At 42.3% G+C, this 13678-nt stretch overlaps 1 protein-coding gene across 3 annotated transcripts in view; it reads right to left on the bottom strand.

The window, feature by feature from the left end:
* Positions 1 to 13678, bottom strand: part of prkcz (protein kinase C, zeta) — a 144580-nt gene that overhangs the window by 63833 nt on the left and 67069 nt on the right. For all 3 annotated transcript variants that reach the window (XM_083770342.1, XM_083770344.1, XM_083770343.1), the window contains one exon: positions 7287 to 7372. In XM_083770342.1, the coding sequence (XP_083626468.1) occupies positions 7287 to 7372 (86 nt within the window). The remainder of the gene's footprint in view (positions 1 to 7286; positions 7373 to 13678) is intronic.

Here is a 13678-nt window from a genome sequence, read left to right as displayed (position 1 = left end):
TAAATAGGTCTATAAAAATAAGCGCATATAACAGGGGTCTGTAATCTATTTTAAATGAAGTGCCATGTTTTTATTTTCTAAATAGTGAGTCTGCCATATCCAGATTAATTTGAATGACACCACATTAAAATAAAAAAACATATTTTGATTGTCCACAAATATAAAGTTCTTCCTTCTTTTTAAATATGTTCTTGCACATTGTTATAATGATCATTATATATCCCCCTGCAGTCAGAGTTCATATTTTTAATGAATGAATGTGATGCATTGTGAGCTGGTATAGATCTGCTATTTTCAAAAGTAATCATTTTATTTAATTTTTGGATTAGCTGTCCTTAGTTGGGCAAATGCATTCATCTGGGGATCCTTGACATGGGAATGTGCTGTGTGAGGATCACTGGTTTAAACAACATTAGGAGAAAAGCCCAAATAACCACTTTAGAAACAAGAAAAGCAACAACACAGAAAGCAACTTTACAGAAAAATAAGCCGCTTATAATAAACAGACATGGCAACACTCTAGCAGCCTCTCAGAGCCGCTCAAGTGTCAAATCAAACAGTGCTTTTTGCGTTTATGAGGTGGTCAGACCCACGTCTAATCGTTATGCGCTGAGTGTCTTTAGGTCAAGGGGCTTAATAGCAAATTGCGCAAAGCGAAAATAATTAACATATGGACACTCCCACAATGCTAAAATATTCAGCAACGCGGTAAGCCATAATGTGTGTGCGTTCAACACGGGCCAGTGCGTTCAACACGGGCCGATATGCCTTTCATAATACGAATGTGCGCAGAGCGAGGCCAATTTATGTATTTCCATTGGTAAAACGCACCTTCAAAATCTACCCAAAAGTCTGCTCCAGTGGATTGACAGACCATCGTTCACATGCTGTTTGCTACCAGCAGCCTGAAGAACAAAGAGCCACAGTTCATGTGCTGTTACTATGGAAATGCATCAGAGACACTTCAAAGCCAGGGGAAAACACAGGGATTCAGCCAGCATAAATTAATCAAAAAAATGTTGCTCTTGTTTTGTTTTGTTAGTTTGCAAATCACTTTCCTCTGCTCAGCACTGTGTATACACTTTAAACCTGCAAGGGTTTTTCAAACAGCTTTCAAAATAATATAAAAGAAATAGTTTAAATAATTTGTTTTCCGTTTTATTTTTCACCTAAATATCATCATTGGGTCCTATTGTTTAGTCTTACAATGTCATTGGCCAGGATATTTGCATATAAATACAGAGGCAGCAATTCACAAAAAAAGCATTGCTGGGCCTTGCAGGGACAATTTCATATTCTACAAAAAAAAAGAAAGGAAAAAATATATATATTATTACGTATTCCTTCTGTTGTTACATACACCCAAGTTTATAATGTTTTGACCACTTAAGCTGTATGTAGGCCTACTTTGTCATACGCCGAATACAAGATAGTACATGTTTTTGTTAAAGCGATAATTAATAAAGAAAATCCAGCCAAACATCCATAACACAGATATGAAACCTTCCATGGTGAAACAGGGCCAACAGGTGGTGCAGAAATAAAGCATTAGCACAGCAAGCAGTGGAGGGAGCAGGTGAGCCTGGCATTTAAAAATACCATCTCGAGAGACATGACGACACATCACCTGACTCTGAGAGCACGCTACTCCACTTGTCTGCCTACCGTGCGCACTGGCTTTGCATTTCCGTCTAAATGTCACAGACAAGTACTGAGAGGTAAGCGACGGAGAGAGAAAGACACCTATTAAGAGTAACCTTATGTAATGTTGATTTACACCTCGAGGCCGAAATCGTCTCGTTAAAGTTCAGGCCCTTTTCTCTCCCAGCTGGCATGCAGAGGCTTGCTGTAGGTATGTGCCAGCTGCGAGTGGTCAACACTGATTCCAAACCCCTGTTGAGCAACAAATGAGATACCTCCGTTGCCCGGGATTTACGGAGGAGCCCCGGAGGCCTAAGCCAGATCACTGTGAGCCAAAACAACACTCATGTACTTCACACTGACTGAACTTTATACTAGGCCCATAAAGCCACTAACCAGGCTCTGCTGCTAAGTGAGAGGGAAGCGATGGGGAGCAACGTGGATTGCATTGTAGTGCATTAACTGGATGCAGTGCTGGCTCAGAGGCGGCAGAGTCTTGTCCTTGACCCAGTCTGACAACTCCCCGCGGCTCTGTTTTGTAAAGAGACGAGATGACTTGTGTAATCCTAGTGCAGCTGGGCCTGCTGCAGCCAGCCTGGGAAATTCAATCTCTCCTCACAGCTGTACTGCGACTCCCGTCCGCGAGATGATGATTAATGTCGGCTCGCCACAACGTTACATTCATGTTCAAAATGCTGCGGGGGTTTCTAACCTGACACCTCAAGTCCTCAACACAGAAATTATGATCAACCCCATTCATCAAGGTTCTCGATGGAAGTTTGGCTAGAGGTGCTACTGGTTGGTAACCAACCACTACACACCCATTTAGCCTGGGGCCCGTTCTACAATGCCTTCTGTTTCTGTGGTGCTCAAACCTTTTCATGTCAAGGACCCCCAAAGTGATATGTTTGAAAACGTTCAGGCAGAGGGGAAGCAACTGTCTTTAGTTTGTTATAGATATGTCCATATTGTGCAGCCCCAAAATCTGCAAGTAAAGTAAAAAGTAACTACTTTTAAATGTACAGTAATTCAAATTTGACCTACAATATCACGATTTACTTTTGGGGCAGGTGGGCATGACCTTTGGGCAAATAGAACACGACTGTACATCCGAGCCCTTAGTGTCAACTCATGAGGCCGTTTACTATAGCATGTAGAATTTTTTATTTTAGTCATGCCGCTATTCCACTCAGACAGGAGCAGGAGGAGTCTTCCACACTATGCCTTGACTGATATGCTGCACTACACTGCACGGTTCTGCTCATGTCCTCCTCGTGTGGACCAGGACTCCTGCAAAAACATTTCTCTGACGTTAATAAAAGGAGAGAAGATGGGAAAGGCTCATCATCATCGATCGACTGGCGTTCTGTCCCATCAGTGCTGCAAGTCATCGAGTGCCTGGAAACAGGCCTGTGTGATGTGCAGAGAAATGATGAGCTGTCTCGTCTGCTGCAGCACAAACAAAAAAGGAGCCACCTAGCAAAGCTTCAAACGAGAAGGTGTGGATGATCAGAAAGAAATTCTCACAAACTACAGCACAATATGCTGTAAATGTAATGTCAATGTCATAATCCACTGGTTCCCAAACTTCCCAAACAGTGTGTGGATCCATTTTTGTGGGTCGCAAAGTTGTGAGCTTGTAGATCTGCTATTTCCACTAGTTTGGCTAGTTTGGGCAAACTTCTAATTTCTCTTTATGGGTCTTGAGCTAAAAGGTTTTGGAACCACTGTCGTAATCTACACACAAACACTATAAACACCAACACAAGTTTCCACTATACTGTAGCAATGCAAATAAGGTTTTCTATTGGGAAATATCTGAATCACTCTGTCTACAAACTCGACAAACGTGTGTAATAAACAATTGGTGATAGGTACAGTATACATAGAATCAATCAACCAACAACTTATCTGACCCAGACTACTGTACAGTATGTTATTTAAAAGAAATATGTCAACACTGACAAGGTCTCCAACACTGACAGACCATCCTTGTCTGTAAGCTAATGAGGTCATTTTTGAATCAATGTTTCCTGTCAAATTATTGATATTACTTGTAAGTAGCTGTGTAATGAGTGGAATAATGTTGTCCATTATCTGATTGAAGTCTTGTTTTGCTTGTTCAGCTCTCAGAAAACTGGTCACTGGCCTCTTTCTGTCCCAGTTGGACTGTGGTGATACCATTTATAGGTTTCCTTGCTCCTCTACCCTAGCCAAACTGGATCCCCTGTACCATGCTGCACTGAGATTCATAACTAACTCACCTTTCAGAACACATCATTGTTCGTTGTATGCTGCAGTTGGTTGGTTCTCATTGACTTCACGCAGGCTGCATGATTGGTATATTTTTATTTACAAAGCCATTCTTGGTGATTTGCCCCCTTACATTTCCTCCAAATGTAATTTGGTAAAAAACGGTCTAAACCTCAGATCAAATGTCTGACTACGGTGTGTGGTACCAGCCTTTAAATCTGAGGGGGGTAAAAAGTGTCTCGCTTTCTTTGGCCCCTGGTCGTGGAATGACCTGCAAGCCAGATTAAAATTGGCCTTGAAAGTTCCCTTGAGAAATTTCAAAAGGATCACCTTAAATGTACAATCCAACAACTGCACATGTTCGGATGTGTACTAGCCATCGCATATGCCCATTGTTTTTTGGTTCCTGTCCATAAATGTATTTTGTGTACTTGTGTACTAAATTTCTTGGACTCTGTTATTGTACTATATTGGAGTATTGTTGTATATATATATATTGTATAGGTTTCTGGAGGTATTGCCATGGATTTATTGTTGGCTGTTTTATAACTTCACATGTACGATGTAGCTTGGAAGTGTAATTACAGTATGTATTCTGCCGCTTGGCCAGTTCCCACTTGAAAAAGTGGGACGCAGTTTCAATGTGTTTTTTACTGGTTAAATAAAGGTTAAATAAAATCTCTTACACACTGCAGATGAATATAAACACAATCTAACATTACCAAGCATTGTTGTTAACTAATCACACTCAGAAAAGTGAGGATTACAAGTCCCATTACGTTGGCGTTTAATATCACTATGTTCTCCTTTCTCATAATTGCTTTTTTCTTTTACATAATCCGATACCACACTAATGTAGTGGCCCTTCAAACTCAGGGGACATACTCTTAGAATGTCATATCTCTCATAATAAAATTGTTTTAATTGCCTTTTTATTTCTATTACAGTATTTAGACGGGGTAATTGTGCTACATTCTGAATTGCTTCCTCCTATTCCCTATTCGTTTACTTTGCACTGTGAACTGCACATACTGAAGAGCTGCACCCCAACCCTGAATATTGGACCATCAACATGCACGCACACACTTCTAATTCAGCTTTCATCTTGACACATCTCTCACAGAAACAAATCCCTGCCTCAAAAGCGTTAGCAGCATTTAGTTTGGGCTCTTCCGAGCAGTGGCCATGAGATGGCAGTGTCACTCACGTCCCTAATGGAGTGCTGCACTGAGGCATGGCTAGTGGAGGGGAATGGATTCTGCTTCATCACATGGATGATGCAAAGAAAGAGAGAGAGAGAGAGAGAGAGAGAGAGACCCCATTATGTCTAATGGGCGAGATTCACAAGGCGGCTTTCTCTTGCTGCAATGTCAGGGAGAGATGGGGCAGCGTGGAAGAGAAGAGAGGATGGAGGGAGGAGAGAGACTGAACACAGAGAGAGAGAGATAGAGAGAGAGAGAGAGAGAGAGAGAGAAAGAGAGAGAGAGAGAGAGAGAGAGAGTGTGTGTGTTACGGGATGCACTGAGAGATTGAGGGGAAGGAGGGAGATGGGAATGGAGAGAGAAGGGAGGAGAAACATGACCTACTTCTCCTCAGCTTATTTATATGCTGAAGACAACATGGTGCGCCGAGCAGGAACATGGAAACCTGCAGTAACAACAAGCACCCTGGCAAATTAATTAACTCATATCCACCCAAAGCAACACATTTGCAGACTCCAAAACCAGAGGTATAATGATAAGAGAATACCGATGTAGCGTTACACCGTTGAGTAAATTCAAAACCGCGGAGCATCTTAGTACTCTAAACCCGACGAGTCTAATCACAGCGCAGCTGACACTACTTGGACTGGGCGCTGCAGATGAGAGCGAGGTTGAGTGGTTTACGACCTTGGTGGAGTCAGTCTGCCAACCATGCCCAATGGAACCGTCTATCAAATAACCGTGGATCCAGCGTGCATCAATGATAGCAGAGGCACAGGGTAATGGACCGCAGCCGCATGCTGAGTAGGCATATTGCGCCCAGCTATAGTGCACTCGGCTAACCTGCAGCCCCATCGTCTAGACGCTGAGCCTCTAGCGCCCCTAGGAGATGTTTCAACTCAAGCGCAGGTGTGTCAGACCTAGCCTGGCCAAGCCAGACCAAATCAGCCGTTGGCAAAAAAAAATTGCCTGCCGGTGACACGACAGTGTGATTTGAGTCTGTCTTATTAGCCATATGTCAGACCAGCTTCCTTCGCCAGGGAAAAGGTATCATATTTGAGGATGGAGTCTTGAACATAAACATATCCTTTTCACACCCATTCTTAAACCTCGGTCTGGCCAAAACTAACATGATTAGGGTAATAGGGTGGGGGGGGGGGATCTTTACCTTTCAAAAGGAGAGCCTATACGGCTCAGAGAAAGCAAACACGTACTGCTGTATGTGTAAGGAGGTCTCTCGTGCAGCCTCTGCCCTTCAGAGGCAAATACAGTGCAATACTATCATACTACAGAAGGTGTTTGGCTAGCCTCACGTAGCCAGACAATATCCCCGTGTGGATATAAGGCAATTCTTAGCTGCGCTGCGAGCTTGTGCATCTGCTATTTATGATTATTTATTTATTTTTGAAAATAGAAATATTTTGAATCATGTTGATTTGATTTCACAAATCTTCTCTTCTGGGGGGTCCCTGCAGGGCCCTGGCACAAAATAAATCTGATGGCGGTCTCTGTGGCCAAATATATTTGAGAACTGATTTAGAAGGCATTTGTAGAATCGGCCTCAGCTCTAAATGAGTTAAACCAGAAGAACTGGGCCGGTGCAGAGCACACTGGTAACTAGTAATGCCGAACAAGCAGTCTGTTCCAACAGCACAACAACAAACCTACAGTGTGTGCGTACGTGCTTATGTGTGCGCACGTGCTTGTGAGTGAGTGAGTGAGTGAGTGTGAGTGTGAGTGTGAGTGTGAGTGTGAGTGTGAGTGTGAGTGTGAGTGTGAGTGTGAGAGTGAGAGTGAGAGAGAGAGACAGAGATAGTGTAGTATTGTATGGGATAAAACAGCTATACCAGATACAACAATAAGTAGAGCACCATGAATTATGCATGAATAATTGTAGACAGCTCGGTATGGGGCCGTGCCTTGATTACCTGTCATACATAATTCAACGCAGTATGCTTCTGTCTGAATGACTGTAACTGTTACTGTACTACTAACCAACCAGTAACCACACAGCAGAGGAACAACACTGCCACGCTTACTGTAGAAAGTTACATCTCTTTACAAAATGATGTCACTAAAGTTATCGCAGTCATATGTCTGTGATATTCTGTTAAAGTCTGGTTGTTTAAGATGTCCATCATACTTGCTATACAAGTAAAAAAAAAAGGATCTAACAGTGACGTCACTCACCCTGTTAAAGCGCTTGGCCTGGAAGAGGTGTCCGTTGACTCGGTAGAGCTTCCTCCATCTTCTGGCCCCGCGGCGGTAGATTGATTCTAGAAGAGAGAGGAGATAGTTGTAGAGTAGGAGCATGGTGTGTACAGTGCATACAGTACGGGGAATCTACAACAGACAGCAGCAGAGATTAACAGAGCGATGGACGAGAGAGTCTGCTGAGGTGAGGTGAGGTGAGGTGAGGTGTGTGTGTCCAAAAGCATGCGGACAGAGAGAGAGAGAGAAAAGTCAGAGACCGATAGATGGACGTATACGGCACAGGCAGGAGGGTGCTGGAAGACCCGCCCTGCCCCGCACGCCACTCTGCGGGGAGGAGGGACATACAATGGTCCATCAGGCTCCTACATGACACGCCCGCATTTCTTCCCTCCCTCCATCCATCCCTCCTTCTCACTCTCTCTCACTCACTCCCTTCCCGCGCCACCCCCCTTTGCTCTCCTGACATTTACTTTCTATTCGTCCGTCTCTCATCATCGTCCCTCCATATTTTTTTTTATATCTCTACTTCCCTCCCTGGTGATTCTGCTCTCATTAACGGGACATAATGCCCTCAATTCAGATGAGACAAAAGTGTGAGGCTATTTATACCACTGTATGGTAATGTCGTCGGCTATTAATAACCTGACAGGTGTAAACAAAAGCACAGCGACACAGTTTAAGTGCTCCATGTGGCTGATATAATAAATAGACACGAGTAGACGGATGCACATGCAAATGAGATCTCCTACTGTATGTGACATCATGACAACGACTAGGTATTAGGAACATGGTGAGCGCTGACATGAAGGACTGTGGACAAGATTCTCTTTAAGACCATTTGGCGTCCCTATTTTGGGCATGTCATCATTATTGCCCCCCATAGTCTAACATTTTTATGAAGGCATTACTGAAATTTCTTAGATACGATCTATAGTATTTTGTTAAAGGATGTTTAATTAACACTTTAGCAGTATTAATTTAAACTCCTACCAATTTATTTCCAGTTGCTGAATTCTAAAGAAGGATAACTAATGCAAGATGAGGAGATCAAATGTGGATTCAATCTACAGTATTGGAGGAGCAATTTAATATGACAAGACAAATTATGCTTGAACGAGGACCAATAACTAAACATTTGTATCATCATAATAAAGAAGTAATTTGTAACCTATAAAAAGAATATAGTAATTTATTCTGGATTTGACTTCCATGGCCATTTTATTGGTGGCCTAAACGTTTGAGGGTTCTTTCATGTCATAATAGTTAAAATCCTATTCTGATGTGCAGTGATGCACATTCAGCATGATTATGAGCTCATTCAGCTTCTAAGTAACTCACCCTAATTAATTATGTTTGTGCCAGATATGATTAGCGAAGTGATATATTTTCCTTAAGGATAGCATGTCAAAGATTTCTTTTTGCAAATTAAGACAGTTTTGGTCCAATGACCAATACGCTATGATACAACAAAACAGCACACTATGGGAAGATATCCTGTGTTAATTTAACTAATTTAACTCAAATGGAACCGAATGGACCTGTAAGGTTCCATTTGTACACTTTTGAGTTACAGACCTAAAAAGGGTGCATTTGGTTCCTACTGTAGCTATAAATCATTTAGCAAGGGACACTATCAAGGACCTCTGGGGACCCCAGACTCATAGAACCAGTGGACTAGTGAATGATTTGTGGCCTTGGTCAGCGAGTCACGAGAACAGCATGTGTGATATGTGATGCAACCAACCAGTTCACCAACGATGCAGAGATTTTGTTCCATTTATACATTTTATACCCTTATGTAGTTAGTTAGCACAGAGGATGACACCTACGATATCAGCTAACAGCAGTGACAACGATCAACCCCACCCTCCGCAAAATGACGCTGCCTCTGTGCACGCATCCTGACTCACATGCCTCTCTATTGTTTACTTGCTATCTTCGCCAGGCCAAAGGCAAGCGGGGCCACTGATACTGTAACACGCTGTCTGTCTATCTGTCTGTACTGTACTGTACTGTACTGTACTGTACTGTACACTTTAAAAAGAATCAAAGCAGACACTTGGTATTTGTGACTCTTTTTGATACAGAGACAGTCATTGGGGCAATAACTGTTCAGGAGAGGAGAAAAACTTTTTATTTATTTATGTTTTTATCCAAAATTAGTTAATAGCACAGGCAGACTCTTCACATACTAGAGCAAGTCTGAAATAAATGTCAGAGCTGAAATCGACTGAAATAAATGAAATAAATGCTTAAACATGTAGCTAGGTGTAATGTTAGAGACCACAGAAGTGAACCTTTCAAGTCTGTTTTCTCAACTTGCTGTTTTCTGCAAGACATTAATCTATAAGTCATATCTCCAAAACTGGTGGGCCAACCTGAACAAGCAATATGTCAATTTGAAGCTATGATTCCCTGCTTTCACATGACACGAAAAAATGAAAAGCCAAACATGTTCATTGTTCAATGACTTAACCTTGGTCAGAAGCAGTCACATTTGATCAAACGGCAGAGGATTGAGGGGCAGGACAACAACAAAACATCTGGCTGGCCCCCCTTGCAAGGCTGCAATGCTGCTTATCTCCAAGGTATTGCAATGTAAGCCACCGGCTCCTCTGAATGCATGGTACTCTAGTCTGTGCTCCATAGATGCACTCACTGCCCTCATTAGAGGGAAGAATGTGTTTGCTTTTGGATTTGAGTACAGGCCCTGACTGAGGAGAGTTGGTCTTAATGTCTCCAGTAAGCACTGGAGGACCAAATGAATCGCCCTATCCAGCTTACACGCACGCACGCAAGCACGCACGCACACACACACACACCTACACACACACACACACACACACACACAAACTCTCAAATGTGCACTGACATCTTACTTTGCAGATAGACTTTTATTGATTCCACAAGGGATCAATAAAGGTCTGTGTAGTCTCGCTGATTAGTGATCTCCACCTACCGATACGTGTGTGAACTTCTAAAGGCAGAGTCGTTTGCTAGAACATAGGGGAGAGGGTTTTACGACGCCCACTGCTTTGGAAACAACCAATAATATCACCACCCCAATATGAAGGACCACCCTTAAAGACTTTGGATTGGTTCTGAAATGCATGCAAGAAAACCCTTCTCTAATGGTTTCCACCCAGATTTAGGAACGGAAGCTGGGAGATTGTCCTCGGCCTCTAGCTGAGTGAAGCATTCAGAGACGGACTTGTGAGTCTTGACTTTGTATAGTGTAGGCAGATCAAATGGGGATCAAATACAGGAATGGAGAGACAGAAAAGTACCTGCTCTCCAAGTACTGTCATCTTGTGGATTCTCTGTAATGCTGTAAACCCATGAAATCCGGGAAAGCATCTGTGTAATTTTAGATTTTAGACACATTTTATCTTTATTTTTTTATTTTTTTTAAGCGAACATGTTTAACCCAAATCTTTGCTTCTGGGGGGTAACACATAGCCTACAGTACATTTTGAGATGGGGTTGGCAGCCAAATACTGTATATGTGAACACAAGTTCACACAAGTGGATTTAGAAGACATTTTGTAGAATCGGTCTCAGATCTTAATGGGTTAACTCATGGCCTCCAAAGGGAAGAAGAGACACCCATCTCTGCACATCACTGCAGCATGTTTCCATAGTTACCCAGTTTCTTTTTTATCTTTTCCATTTTGCACATACTGGTGGGGGGGAGGGGCATGCCACTGCAGGGACTGCCAGGCAGGCACACTTTAGCCAATTAGCGTCATTGTGCATATGAGGAGCTGTGCAGGCGACCATGTGCAAAACCACCAGACACATTACAGTGCACACATTACACAATGGTAAAACGTACAGAACAAAGTCGTGGGTCCAGTTTACTAAGTCTAGAGGGTTTAAATGGGGGTAGAGTACTGTGGGGCAGCAGTGGCTCAGGGGTAGAGTGGCCGGTAGAACAGCCGTATGGGAACTGTGAGGTTCCCAGTTGGATCCCGGGCTCCCCCCAGAGTTAGTGTCGAAGTGTCCTTGAGCAAGACTCTGAACCCATCCCGATGTGGTGCCTTGCATGGTTCCCTTCGCCATCGGTGTGTGAATGGGTGAATGTAATGCACAATCTATGTAAAGCGCCTTGGATAAAGGTGCTATATAAATGCACCATTTACAGTACAGCACAATGTGGCCGTACAAAAAAATCTAATTTAGTTCCAGATGAGAAAAAACACGGGCACACCGTAATGAACAAATGTTTCAGTCAATAATACATCCGGTGTGGGTTACGCTCGTGGTTTAAACCTCACACTGAGTGAGTAATCATGATATTCTAGGTTTTGAGTTTCGATCAGGAAAGCAGAAATGTCTAAAGGATAATCTTTGGAAAACCAACCAATACAACAATGGGCATTTGAACAAACCAATGGCTCCAACTCATACTGACCCCACCACTGGGAGTCACCGTCAGAACACGTCTCCACATTTGGTTGGACTTTGTGAAGAGTAAACACACACTACTATGTTCAAACACTTTATAGTACTTTAACTTTTGGTACTTTTACTACTTGATTGCAATAATTTTGTACTTTTACTCAGGTAACATTTTTAACACAGGCCTTTTACTTGTAACAGAGTGTTTCTACAATGTGGTATTGACACTTTTACTTACAGTAAGTAAAATATCTGAGTACTTCTAATGTGTGATTTGTGAGACACACACTAGCGCTGATTCCTAAACTATTAACACAATATGTAAAATTATGATGTTTAAGCAATACTGTCCCTGCTGCCAACCAGGTTAAAGAAATCACAAAGGCTTTAACCGTTGCTTTTTATATGAAATATCCGACCGAGACTATTACCGAACAGTTTGACCAAATCAAATGCTCTGAAATAATAACCCGAAAATGGACGATCTACAAGCTCTCAATGCGCGATGCATTGAGAGAGCATGTTTTCGCTGCATGTGCAACATATAGCTCCAAAAAGGATATCATGATGATGGCTACAATGTAAAGGAATCAAATAGACTAAAATCAGTCGTGGCGACTGAGAACTTTAATCCGTGACTGTGCATGTGACATAATGACAAGCTGGCGCTGCATCAGAGGGTCCTGCCATGCAGCAGCGGAGCGGTGGGAGACAGTGAGGTATAGAACAAACTGTCCAGCATGCCTGCTCTGGTTGCGTCTCTTTGTGTGTGTGATGACACATGTGATGCCATGCCAGAGGACATGACTAATTGGTTGAAGCGGCATTGTTCCTTCCTATTTGGTTACATGATGTCATATCTGAGCCCTTGTTAATGTTAACCCATTAGGATCTGAGGCCGATTCTACAAAATGTCTTGTAAATCCCAGACAGTTTTCTGAAAAGGTTTTGCTGTATCAGTGGTGCTCAAAACTTTCCCCATGTCTGTATCAGTGGTGCTCAAACCTTTTCCATGTCTGTATCAGTGGTGCTTAAACCTTTTCCATGTCTGTATCAGTGGTGATCAAACCTTTTCCATGTCTGTATCAGTGGTGATCAAACCTTTTCCATGTCTGTATCAGTGGTGATCAAACCTTTTCCATGTCTGTATCAGTGGTGATCAAACCTTTTCCATGTCTGTATCAGTGGTGCTTAAACCTTTTCCATGTCTGTATCAGTGGTGATCAAACCTTTTCCATGTCTGTATCAGTGGTGCTCAAACCTTTTCCATGTCTGTATCAGTGGTGATCAAACCTTTTCCATGTCTGTATCAGTGGTGATCAAACCTTTTCCATGTCTGTATCAGGGGTGATCAAACCTTTTCCATGTCTGTATCAGGGGTGATCAAACCTTTTCCATGTCTGTATCAGTGGTGCTCAAACCTTTTCCATGTCGAGGAGCACCAAAATGATATGTATTTGGCCGCCAACCGCCAAAAATATCTATATTCAAAGATTTGTGCCAATTTAAAAAATATATCACACCCGTGTGAACCGAGTGGTGCAACTGATTGGTGAAACGTGATTGAGATACTGTATCTACCGGTAATACAACAGAATAAATACCATAGGCCTACTACTGTGTGTATGTTATCGTTGTGTTTTGTTGCATTTTAAAGTGCAGATTGGTTTAGGCTAAAATAGTAGGATAAAACATTGATGTACAAACAAAATTCAAACAACCATAGCCAATTGAGTTCAGGTGAGTTCCGTAACAATTACGATAATTATAGGCTATGGCGGAAGCTGTGCATAGGCAGTGACATTATATTGACACAGATATTAATAATGAATGCAACTACCACCTGTAGACAAATAGGCCTACAGGAAAACATAATATTGATTATAAAATGATCGGTCCGAGGATCTGAGAAAAACTAGGGTAAGTGACAAGGTCAAGCATTTTTGCAGACATCAACTGCCTTTTTT

The sequence above is a fragment of the Protomyctophum parallelum genome, assembly GCF_964188405.1.
Source record: "Protomyctophum parallelum genome assembly, chromosome: 7".
Lineage (NCBI taxonomy): Eukaryota > Metazoa > Chordata > Actinopteri > Myctophiformes > Myctophidae > Protomyctophum > Protomyctophum parallelum.
The sequence above is the reverse complement of the archived record's forward strand: the minus strand, read 5'-3'. Positions and strand labels throughout refer to the sequence as shown.